The 13,025-nt window shown below is 41.5% G+C and overlaps 1 protein-coding gene across 1 annotated transcript in view; it reads left to right on the forward strand.

Annotated features, from left to right (window-relative positions):
* The window catches only part of RTN4IP1 (reticulon 4 interacting protein 1), a 50,148-nt gene that overhangs the window by 16,886 nt on the left and 20,237 nt on the right, over positions 1-13,025 (forward strand). Inside the window, exon 5 of the mRNA XM_043889790.1 lies at positions 9,933-9,981. Within this exon, the coding sequence (XP_043745725.1) occupies positions 9,933-9,981 (49 nt within the window). The remainder of the gene's footprint in view (positions 1-9,932; positions 9,982-13,025) is intronic.

Here is a 13,025-nt window from a genome sequence, read left to right on the forward strand (position 1 = left end):
ACCTTTGTAAACTTCTGTCCTGCTTTTAGGCAGATAAGAGTTCAGAGATTTCTTACATCTACTTCTCAATTGCCTTCAGCTCAGAATAATCCTTATACCTAAGTGGCATGTTTTGGGGTGCCATGTTTATTAGCATATCTTACTTTTGTGAGTTTTACAAAAGCACATATGTGTTACTTGAAAACTCTGTTCACCTCTTGGTGGCTGTCAAGTCAAAAGACACAACCAAGCCAAAGCTCAGGAGAAGGAAGGATTTGTTATTACTTGCAGCAAGTAAGGAGGAAATCGAGGTCTATCACAAACAACATTGCTCTTTCCAGCATCGGACCTTACTTCCATCACCAGGCACGTCCACAACTGGGTGTTGTTTTTGCTTTGGCTCCATCCCTTCATTCTTTCTGGAGTTATTTCTCCACTGATCTCCAGTAGCATATTGGGCACCTACCGACCTGGGGAGTTCATCTTCCAGTGTCCTATCTTTTTGCCTTTTCATACTGTTCATGGGGTTCTCAAGGCAAGAATACTGAAGTGGTTTGCCATTCCCTCTCCAGTGGACCACATCTTGTTAGAACTATCCACCATGACCCGTCTGTCTTGGGTGGCCCCACACGGCATGGCTTAGTTTCGTTGAGTTAGACAAGACTGTGGTCCATGTGATTCGATTGATTAGTTTTCTGTGATTGTGATTTCAGTATGTCTGCCCTCTGATGACCTCTCTCAGTGCATACCGTCTTACTGGGGTTTCTCTTACCTTGGACGTGGGATATCTCTTCACGGCTGCTCCAGCAAAGCGCAGCTCCTGCTCCTTACCTTGGATGGGGTATCTCCTCACGGCCGCTCCTACTGACCTTGGACATGGGGTATTTCCTCTTGGCCACTTGCCACTCCAGCGTTGCACAATAGAAGCAAGGTCTGATGCTGTAAAGAGCAATATTGCATAGGAACCTGCAATGTTAGGTCCATGAATCAAGGCAAATTGGAATTGGTCAAACAGGAGATGGTAAGAATGAACGTCGACATTTTAGGAATCAGCGAACTAAAATGGACAGAAATGGGTGAATTTAACTAAGATGACCATTATATCTACTACTGAAGGCAAGAATCCCTTAGAAGAAATGGAGTAGCCCTCATAGTCAACAGGAGAGTCCAAAATGCTGTACTTGGATGCAATCTCAAAAATGACGGAATGATCTCTGTTTGTTTCCAAGGCAAACCATTCAATATCACAGTAATCCAAATCTATGCCCTGACCAGTAATGCTGAAGAAGCTGAAGTTGAACGGTTCTATGAAGACCTACAAGACCTTTTGGAACTAACACCCACAAAAGATGTCCTTTTCATTGTAGGGGACTGGAATGCAAAAGTAGGAAGTCAAGAAACACCTGGAGTAACAGGCAAATTTGGCCTTGGAGTACAGAATAAGGCAGGGCAAAGTCTATTAATAGAGTTTTGCCAAGAGAATGCACTAGTCATAGCAAACGCCCTCTTCCAACAACACGAGAGAAGACTCTACACATGACCATCACTAGATGGTCAACACCAAAATCAGATTGATTATATTCTTTGCAGCCAAAGGTGGAGAAGCTCTATACAGTCAGCAAAAACAAGACCGGGAGCTGACTGTGGCTCAAATCATGAACTCCTTATTGCCAAATTCAGACTTAAATTGAAGAAAGTAGGGAAAACCATTAGATCTTTCAGGTATGACCTAAATCAAATCCCTTACAATTATACAGTGGACGTGAGAAATAGATTTAAGGGACTAGATTTGATAGACAGAGTGTCTGATGAACTATGGATGGAGGTTCGTGACATTGTACAGGAGACAGGGATCATGACCATTCCCAAGAAAAAAAATGCAAAAAAGCAAAATGGCTGTCTGAGGAAGCCTTACAAATAGCTGTGAAGAGAAGAGAAGCGAAAAGCAAAGGAGGAAAGGAGAAATATTCCCATCTGAATGCAGAGTTCCAGAGAATACCAAGAAGAGATGAGAAAGCCTTCCTCAGCGATCAGTGCAAAGAAATACAGGAAAACAATTGAATGGGAATGACTAGAGATCTCTTCAAGAAAATTGATACCAAGGGAACATTTCATGCAAAGATGGACTCAATAAAGGACAGAATTGGTATGGACCTAACAAGCAGAAGATATTAAGAAGAGGTGGCAAGAATACACAGAAGAACTGTACAAAAAAGAACTTCACAACCCAGATAGTCACGATGGTGTGATCACTCACCTAGAGCCAGACATGCTGGGATGTGAAGTCAAGTGGGCCTTAGGAAGCATCACTACGAACAAAGCTAGTGGAGGTAATAGAATTCCAGTTGAGCTGTTTCAAATCCTAAAAGATGATGCTGTGAAAGTGCTGCACTCAATATGCCAGCAAGCTTGGAAAATTCAGCAGTGGCCACAGGACTGGAAAAGGTTAGTTTTCATTCCAATCCGAAAGAAAGGAAATGCCAAAGAATGCTCAAACTACCGTACAGTTGTACTCATCTCACATGCTAGTAAGGTAATGCTCAAAATTCTCCAAGCCAGGCTTCAGCAGTATGTGAACTGTGAACTTCCAGATGTTCAAGATGGTTTTAGAAAAGGCAGAGGAACCAGAGATCAAATTGGCAACATCTGCTGAATCATCAAGAAGGCAAGAGAGTTGCAGGAAAACATCTATTTCTGCTTTATTGACTATGCCAAAGCCTTTGATTGTGTGGATCACAGTAAACTGTGGAAAATTCTGAAAGAGATAGGAATACCAGACCACCTGACCTGCTTCTTGAAAAACCTATATGCAGGTCAGGAAACAACAGTTAGAAGTGGACATGGAACAACAGACTGGTTCCAAATAGGGAAAGGAATATGTCAAAGTTGTGTATTGTCACCCTGCGTGTTTAACTTATATGCAGAGTACATCATGAGAAACTCTGGGCTAGATGAAGCACAAGCTGGAATCAAGATTGCCAGAAGAAATGTCAATAACCTCAGATATACAGATGACACCACCCTGATGGCAGAAAGTAAAGAAGAACCTCTTGCTGAAAGTGAAAGAGGAGAGTGAAAACTGTTGGTTTAAAGCTCAACATTCAGAAAACTAAGATCATGGTGTCCGGTCCCATCACTTCATGGCAAATGGGGAAACAGTGGAAACAGTGACAGACTTTATTTTGGGGGGCTCCAAAATCACTGCAGATGGTGACTGCAGCCATGAAATTAAAAGACGCTTCCTCCTTGGAAGAAAAGTTATGACCAACCTAGACAGCATATTAAAAAGCAGAGACATTACTTTGCCAACAAAGGTCTGTCTAGTCAAGGCTATGGTTTTTCCAGTAGTCATGTATGGATGTGAGAGTTGGACTATAAAGAAAGCTGAGCGCCAAAGAATTGATGCTTTTGAACTGTGGTGTTGGAGAAGACTCTTGAGAGTCCTTTGGACAGCAAGGAGATCCAACCAGTCCATCCTAAAGGAGATCCGTCTTGAGGGTTGGTTAGAAGGACTGATGTTGAAACTGAAACTCCAATACTTTGGCCACCTGATGCGAAGGGCTGACTCATTTGAGAAGACCCTGATTCTGGGAAAGATTGAAGGCAGGAGGAGAAGGGGGGATGACAGAGGATGAGATGGTTGGATGGCATCACCAACTCAATGGACATGAGTTTGAGTAGACTCCGGGAGTTGGTGATTGACAGGGAGGCCTGGTGTGCTGGGGTCCTTGGGGTCACAAAGAGTCAGACATGACTGAGTGACTGAACTGAACTGAGCTTGACTGATCACAAACAAAATTGGAGAAGTTTTGGAAAAGTTTTGAGCTAAGATAATTTGCATATTCATGTAGGGACTTGGCCTTGGAAGCTTTAATTGATTACAATCACAAGGGCCAGAAAAGGTCAGTGTTACCATCCCTTCAGTTCAGTCGCTCAGTCATGTCCAACTCTTTGTGACCCCATGGACTGCAGCATGCCAGGCTTCCCTGTCCATCACCCACTCCTAGAGCTTGCTCAAACTCATGTCCATTGTGTCACTGATGCCATCCAGCCATCTCATCCTGTGTCGAGGTTCCATTTGATGTGGTAGTTAAGCTCTTCAGGCTAATCTTTATCACTGAAAAAACTGGGAGTCTTTACCTTTGTCGTTGTAAACAACAACAATTGACATTATCTTTGCTATTGTTCCATGGGATTCCCCGATGGCTCAGATGGTTAAGCGTCTGCCCACAATGGGGGAGACCTGGGTTCAATCCCTGTGTTGGGAAGATCCCCTGGAGAAGGAAATGGCAACCCACTCCAGTATTCTTGCCTAGAAAATTGCATGGCTGGGGGAACCTGGTGGGCTACAGTCCATGGGATCGCAAAGAGTCAGACAGGACTGAGGGACTTCACTTTCACTTTCTTGCTATTGTTATACCTTTCTTGCCTATAAGAGTTATTTCTGCATTCTTTTGTTCCCTTGAAAGTGAAAGTGTTAGTCACTCTGTCATGTCCGATTCTTTGCAACCCCATGGACTGTAGCCCACCAGGCTCCTGTCCATGGAATTCTCCAGGCAAGAATATTGGAATGGGTTGCCATTTCCTTCTCCAGGGGATCTTCCTGACCCAGGGCTTGAACCTGGTAATTACTGAGACCCGTTTGCTCTCTGTATAATTCTGTTGCCATTTTTACACCTGAACATTTTTGTGCTACCTTTGCAGAGTAGAGAGTCATGAGAAAATGTTCTAGGACAAATATATGTGCTGCATGCAGTAAACTGAGAAAACTCCACAAGGCCGGTTTGTTTTGGCTCCCTGCTTCGTCTGGTCTTGGAGATCAGATGCTCTTTTCCCCCAAGCACAGGGCGCACACCTCTCCCGAGGGTCTTGTGACCAGCTTCATGGAAGAAGTTCAGAGAGTCCTTCCCGAATTTGCTGTTTCTCACATTCCTTCAGCTTAAAATACTCAGTCTCCCAAGGTGCCATGTTTGGGGGTGGCACAACCTGAATCCTGTTAGTTCCAGGGTAGATCCTCCTCTGGCCATGCTCCTTCTTTCATCCATTCTCATGTCGTCATCCCAAACAATCCTTCCTTCCGTCTTACTCTGTTTTGCACCAGATGGAAAGAATCAATGTCTTGGGCTGGTTCCCAACGCCTGTCCTGTTTGGGGAGCTGTGTTCCCAGTACCCCAGGTTGAAATTCTGAATACACGTCTCATAGCACCATTGTTATCCTGTGTATGAGGTTTTTGGTCCATTATGGGTTAACTAAACCTTTTTAAAGGGCTCCCCTGGGCATCTTGCCAAGATGTATAAGTAGCTTTGTTTTCATGGGAAAATGTGTTTAAAGTTCCAAACAGCTAATTTACACATGAACTCTTGTGTAAGTTGGGAAATGTCTGCATGAATTAGGGAGGCTTGGAAGCAGGGGACACAGAAACCGGGACTGTCTTGGTCGCGCTTGGTTGATTTGTTTTGTAGCTCTTTTTCCTTTATTCATATTGTTTCTCACTTACTTGAGGGAATAAATTTAGCATATTATGATATGCTTTCTTTCACCCATCGCCCCCCCCCCCCAGATTTAAAAGTTCTGGGTGAAACTAAAAAGAGTTTATGTGTTTTCAGCCTCATCATTATTTTTTTTAAAGACCGCTTGGTTTCTACGGATGGAAGATTTAGCCATATTTGAATCAGCTCTGTTTCCGAGCCATTAGGACTTAATGAAGGGCACTCAGCTCTTGTGAGGTGACTTTTATTTTTATTTCCATTACAAGTCTGTGGTCTGGGGAAAGCAATCGTGACGGTCGTATAGTTCTACGTTAGAAAGGCGAAGAAACTAAGCTTAAATTAGATTGAAAATGCCAGTTCTTATTCATAAGTCCTGGAGTACACCTCTGTGATTATCATTTCATTGCGGTTGCATCTGAGGCCTAGAGGTTCAATTAATGAGAGCGTTGGGACTTGGTACCTGGGTCTCTAGGTACCGCGCCTGGCGTTTGAAGACTTCTGGGGCTTAGCCAGAATATAGAAATTTGAAAGGCAATTCACTACTTCTGGATCACCTGCTGTTTTGTAGTGTGTTTCATATATTTTTTATTTGTAAGGCGATTAGAGTGTTGATGCCATGTCTCGTAAGATTTTGATACTGAAAATGTGACTGTAGAGGCCTTAGGTGCCCAGATGCTGAATACAGAGTGACTCGGTCATGGAAAAGAAGTCAGCATTACCTTAGTGCCTTAACGTATGTTTAGGGGAGCAGAAAGATTGGCAGAAATGACAGAGGAAAATGAGAATCTAGGGTTTAAAATGCATTAGCTGCTTAATTGGAGAAGGCAGTGGCAACCCACTGTAGTGTTCTTGCCTGGAGAATCCCAGGGACAGAGGTGCCTGTCTATGGGGTCGCACAGAATCGGACATGACTGAAGCGACTTAGCAGCAGCTGCTTAATAATTATTCATATTTTCTTCCCCCATATTTTTATATCAGCCACAGTTCAGTTCCCACTGACTTCAAAAGAAGCTGGGCATGTGGACTTAGTAAGAGAGGAATGTGATTAAAATTATTGGCAATTTTGAATTAATAGTGCTTTTAGCAAAAAGTATTTCCTGGGTACTTGCTGTTTATAAACCAGCAAGCAATACAGCACACTTTTCTTCACCATGACAAATAGGCTTCTACTTCAGTGAAGTCTGAATGCATCTTGTGACTATTACTGCAGCTGGGTAGAAAGTACTCCCACTCTATAGCACTGAAGTGAAGGGCCGCTGGGGGTAAGGGACAGCAGGATTTCCCCTTTTTATTAAAAGTGCTTTGAAGAGTAAAGAAGAGTTTGTTCAGTCATAGGGCTTCAGACCACGGAGTACTAGCTGACTTATTGTTGGCTTGAAAATATATTTGCCTGCTGTCGAATATGGGTATTTTCCTTGCCTAAAGAAAAGTACAGGCCCTGGTTAAGCCTGCACAGAACATGGAGCTTGCAGGGCCAGAGAATGGTGTGTCCCCAGGGCTGCCTCACACACAGACCGCTGGTCTGTAGCCCTCACGGGGCTGGTCCCTGGCCGGTTCTGCACTCATGGGCGCCATCAAGTGGCAGCATCAGGAACTGAAGCTGCTAACGCAGAACCACACCCTCCTCCACCAAGCGCTGCTGAGAAACACAGTTTTGCTTTTTTATATGGAGGAGTGAGACTGTTTTGGATCAAGAGAGATGGGGGGAAGCTATGATCTAACAGTAATGAGGCTGGAGGTGTGTCTGGCCATTGGATCCCTGAGCAGCCATTGTATTTGTGTGTGTGTGTGTCAGAGTCGCTCGGGCGTGCCCTGACTCTTTGTGACCCCATGGTCTCTACAGTCTCCGGGATTCTCCAGGCCAGAATACTGGAGTGGGTAGCCTTTTCCTTCTCTGGGGGATCTTCCCAACCCAGGGATCGAACCCAGGTGTCCAGCATTACAGGCAGATTCTTTACCATCTGAACCACAAGGGAAGCCATTGTATTTGGGATCCTCTTAATCCTGCATTCTTAGGGAGAGAACTAGAAATTCATTTCAAGCTTTTCTTTACTGGAAGAAACTTTAGTGCAGTTTTTCAAATAGCCAGGTGACTCCCACGTTTAGGATAGTAGCAGTTGTTGTTAATTGCCAGATATAATGCTGATTTAAATGATTTTTAAAAAGTAATTTATATTTTTATTTTTGGCTGTGCTGGGTTTTCATGGCTGAGCGTGGCCTTTCTCTAATGGAGAGTGGAGGCTTCTCTCTAGTTGCAGGTCACAAGCTTCTCACTATGGAGCGCAGGCTCAGTAGCTGTGGCACACAGGCTTAATTGCCCCATGATATGTAGAATCTTCCTGGACCGGGGATCGAACCCGTGTCCCCTGCATTGGCAGGCAGATTCTTAACCTCTGGACCACCAGGGAATTCCAATGATTTTAACGTCAAGAAACATGGATCAGGCCTCTGCCACACACAGGGTCGTAGGCCTGCTGCTGGGCACGTGTAAGGTCTCTGTCCTTGAGGCTTGCAGAATGGCTTGGGCAGCAAGCATATGAATGAAAGTTAACAGCATGCCAAATGCGCAGCGTGCATATCAGGCTCAGGGCTATCTCTCAGGTATTGTTCAGACAAACTGGGACGTGAGCCTTTGAGGATGGGGCGATCTCGGCAGACAGTGAAGGCACTTGAGAGCTTGAGACGTGGGCCAGCATGCATGGGGCTCGGGGTGCATGCGAGGGGACCAGGGATGCTTAGGTGGAGAGTCTGTTGTAGAAGTAATTGAAAGGAAATCAGAGTTGCAAAAAGATAACATTGTGAAGAACTTAAATGAAAGTTTGACCAAACTTAATATTTCCAAAATAAGAGGGTAAAATATTCCATGGATGAACTAATTGTTGGATGTATCTGTGAAGCAGTCTTAGTGTTCCCCCTGCTCCCCCCCACCCCGATTTAGGAAGCATCAAGGCTATTAAATGTGTGAATTGAAGGATTTTTGGAAGAGTTTATCTTTCAAGTTTTTTTTATTCTTTATAATTCTGTGAAATTGAAAGTAACTCTTCTAAAAGGAGTATCATTTCCAAAGAGACTTGTCTTAATTACATTTGATGGTGTTAATTTCAAAAGGGATAGCTGACTGAAAAATATTGCCAGTAACTTCTAAGATCCAAAGGGTGACAGTCAGCCTTCTGTGATTTGGGTAAGAGAGAAAAAAATAAAATGAAAGTAGAGTTAAGATTGTAAACACAATGTCTGTTCCAAGATCGGGTGTCCCTGCTTGAGGTCGGTGACAGAGTTCCCTGCACTTTCCTGCAGTTGATTCAGAGGGACCCACGGTCTGCAGTTACAGCATTTGCAGTGACAGATAATAGAAGCATAGCTACTGCCACAACTTAGTCTTCAGAAAATGTCCCCCCCCCCCCCACCGTGGGCACTCCACGTGGCACTCCACAATTCTCATGAATTCTCTCAACAGTATCTCCTTCACTAATGCAGCATCAGATATCAAATAGTAACTTTTTGTAATGTCTCTCAGCCTAGACTGGTAACAGAACACCAAAGTGCAATTCAGGATAGTTTTCTGAGGACTTGAATCTCTGCAGTCAGACGAAGGCAGTTCACTGGAGCTCTAGCTTAATTCAAGAATGGAATGTAAGAATATGGAAAGCAGTGATTCTTGACTAGTGAGTCTCTTTTGCACCATACCTTCTTTGGGAACTTGGTGATAAGTCTGATGGAGCCCTCTTCTCCCCCAGTGCACTTAGGCGTGATCTCACCAAGTTTTGCATGTTATTTGAGTCAGTTCACAGTGTCAGGGGGTTCACACCCTCACAGCCCTCAGCGGCGCTCATCCACAAACCACAGGCTGCACACCCTTGGTCTGGAGAGGCAGGACGACTACACACAGTAAGCAGACACGGTGAAAACCTGGAGCACAGGCATGTTCGGACTGAGAAAACAGATTCATCTGCTTTAACAAGAAACCAAACTGAAGATAAAATTGGTTTCCCTTTATGAAAGCCAGTGATCGTGATGGGACGAGTCTGAACAAGAGACGCTTATTCCACTTTGGCAAGAATGTGGTCAGGAATGTGATTTTTCTTAGAGAGCAACTGAATATTCTGTAGCACACTGAAAAGGATCCCAAAGCTTGCTCTTAGAGAGAAAGCTATAGTAATTTAAACCTAGAAGAATTATAAGGCAAATGTTACCAACAACCATCTGAGCTACTTTTAAAAATACAAATCATTGGTATATTTGGTTTTTGTATTCTTGGTAAAGAGTTCATAGTATGTCTAACTTTAAGCATTTATGGATTCTTGGTGAACCTAAAATAAAAACCTTGTGTAATAGAATCTTGGGAAGCTGAATGTTTGCTTTGGGGATTATCTTTGAGCCAGTTACATGTTGAAAACATCTTGTTTGTTTATTCAGTTATGTTGGCTTAATATCTTCATGATAGTTTTTTTTGTGTGTTGCAGTGTTTTAATCCTGGGAGCTTCAGGTGGAGTTGGTACTTTTGCTATACAGGTAAGACAATTTATCTTGTGACTAGGAAGATTATTATTTTCATGAATTAAAAAATTTATATATTGTGGATTACTTTTCCTTGAAAGTGGAGAGAAATTACATTCATTGTGATTTCAGCTTGCTCTCCTAAGAAGGAAATTTTCTTAGAAGGAAGCATTAACCTTTCCAGTGGTTTAATTATGAATTAGATTTGTGGATCTCCTGTGTAACAAATGGAGGAAAGCTTTCAGGGAGAAAGACCATGGGCAAGTGAAAATGGATGGAAGTTTGCAGTTTGGTAGAAATTAATAAGCTAGTTCTAAAAAATATATAAGACATGCAATAGCCAAGATGCTGTGTAAAGATGGTAGAACTCATATCTACAGAATCAATGCAATCTAATCAGAATAGCAGCTGCCTTTTTTTTTTTTTTTTGCATAAATGGGCAAGTGAAACCTAAAATTATGCAGAATTTCAGGGGACCACAAATTGCCAAACAATCTTGGCAAAAAAGGACAAAATTGGAGGACTCACACTTCTCGATTTTAAAACTTAGTTACAGAACTATAGAAGTCAAAATGGTACTGGATTGGCTTTACCCCAAAAATGTTTTTGGTGTTAAAAAAAAAAAAGAAATAGGAAAAAAAGAACTATACTTCAATAAAATATGTATTAAAAGCAAAAAAAAAAAGTATTTTCATCAAGTTAGATATATAGATCAATGAAATAGAATTGAACATCCAGAAGTAAACCGGTATATCTATGACCAGTTGATTTTTGACTAGGGTGACAAGACAGTTAAACAGGGAAAAGAATAGTCTTTTCAATGAATGGTACTGAGGCGACTAGACATCCACATATAAAAGGATGAAGTTGGACCCCTATCTCACATCATATGTGAAAACTAATTCAAGCTGGGTCAAAGACCTAAATATAAGAGCTAAAACCATAAAACTCACAAGAAAACATGGGAGTAAATCTTCATACATTGGATTTGGCAATAGATTCTTAGACATGACACCAAGAGAACAAGTAAAACGAGAAAAAAATTAGATAAATTGGACTTCAGTAAATTGAAAACGTTTGTGCATCAAAGGGTACTATCAAGGAAGTAAGAAGACAACACACAGAATGAGAGCAGATATTTACAAATTATTTATTTAATAAGAATATAATAATACAGAATATAATATAATATACAGAATATGTAAAGAACCCTTACCAGCTCAACAACAAAAAGACAACCCAATTAAAAAATTAGCAAAGGGCTTGAGTAGACATTTCTTCAAAGAAAATCTAAAAATGGGCAGTAAGCCCATGAAAAAGTATTTAACATCATTCGTCATTAGGGAAATGCAAATCAAAACCACATGAATGATTGACTTAAGGAGATGTGGTATTTGTGTGTGTGTTTATGTATTTGTATATACATCCCCCCCACACACAAAATGCATATTACTAGCCATAAAAAACAACGAAATATTGCTATTCATAGCAACATGGATGGACCTAAAGAAATTATGCTTAGTGAAATAAGTCGGAGAAAGACAAATACTATATGATATCATTTATATGTGAAATCTAAAAAAATATAATACAAGTGAATCTATATACAAAACAAAAACGGAGTCAAAGACATAGAAAACAAACATGGTTACCAAAGGGAAGAGGCGGGGAGGGACAAATTAAGACTGTGGAGTTAATAGATACAGGCTACTATACATAAAATACATAAGCAACAAGGATTTACTGTATAGCACAGGGAATTGTACCTAATATTTTATAATAACTTATAGTGGAATATAGTGTGCAAAAAAACCCACAAAACCCTGAATACCTGCAATTAACACAACATTGTAAATCAACTATATTTCAGTTTAAAAAAAAAACACAGGTAGCACTTCACACATACTAGGATGGCTATTAAAAAAATGGAAAATAACAATGTTCACAAGGATGTAAAGAAATTGAAAGCCTTATATAGTGCTAGTGGGAATGTAAAATGGTGCAGCCACAGTGGAAAACAATTTGGCAGTTTCTTAAAATTCTTAATTCTGTATTAAACTTAGAATTACCCCGTGATCCAGCAGTTCCATTCCTAGGTGTATACTTGAGAGAAATGAAAATCTATGTTCAAGCAAAAACTTATATACAAATGTTCATTCGTAACATCAGTATTCATAATAGTCAAAGAAATGGAAAAAACCCTCATGTCTATCAACTAACAAATGGAAAAACAAAATGTGGTGTGTATATACACAAGGGAATGTTACTCAGTCATCAAAAGGAATGAAATTCTGATTCATGATACAGCATAGATAAACATTCAAAACATAATGCTAAGTGAAAGAATCCAGACAGAAAAGGTCACATTTTTGTATGATTCCATTTATATTGTGTCCAGAAGAGACAAATCCTTAGAGACAGAAAACAGATTAGTGGTTGCTAGTGGCTGGGGGGAAGAAATGGGAGATGGAGAGGACTCCCAAGAAATGCACACCTTGATTCATCTTAATTCACGTTTAGATACTGCTGTGGTCTGAATGTTTGTGCTCCTCTGAAATTCGTGTTTTGAAGTCCTGATGCCCATAGTGATAGTGTTGAGGCCTTTGGGAAGTGGTTAGGTCATGAGGGTGGAGCACTCGCGAATGATACTGAAGCCCTTATGAAAGAGGCCAGCAGAGCTCCCGAGCCCTTCTACCACGTGAGGACGCAGAGAGAAGGCTCAGGCTTCGGACCAGGAAGGTGGCTCGGAAGACACCTGGGTGCTGACACCCTGATCTTGGACTTCCAGCCTCCAGAACTATGAGAAGAACATTTTTGTTGTTCATAAGGTACCCAGTCTATGTTGTTACAGCAGCTCAAACAGACTTAAGGCAGATACCCCAGTGCCTAATCCATAGATTATCAGTAAATGTGAATTAATAAGTAAATGGAAGAAAGGAAAAGAGGGAGGGAGGATGGGAGAAAAAGAGAAATATCATATTCTGCTGGTTAAAGTGTAATTAGTATAACTAGTTGGGAAAATACTTTGGCAGTATCTACTAATTATGAATATAAATTGC

This window comes from Cervus elaphus, chromosome 28, assembly GCF_910594005.1.
Source record: "Cervus elaphus chromosome 28, mCerEla1.1, whole genome shotgun sequence".
NCBI classification, from domain to species: domain Eukaryota; kingdom Metazoa; phylum Chordata; class Mammalia; order Artiodactyla; family Cervidae; genus Cervus; species Cervus elaphus.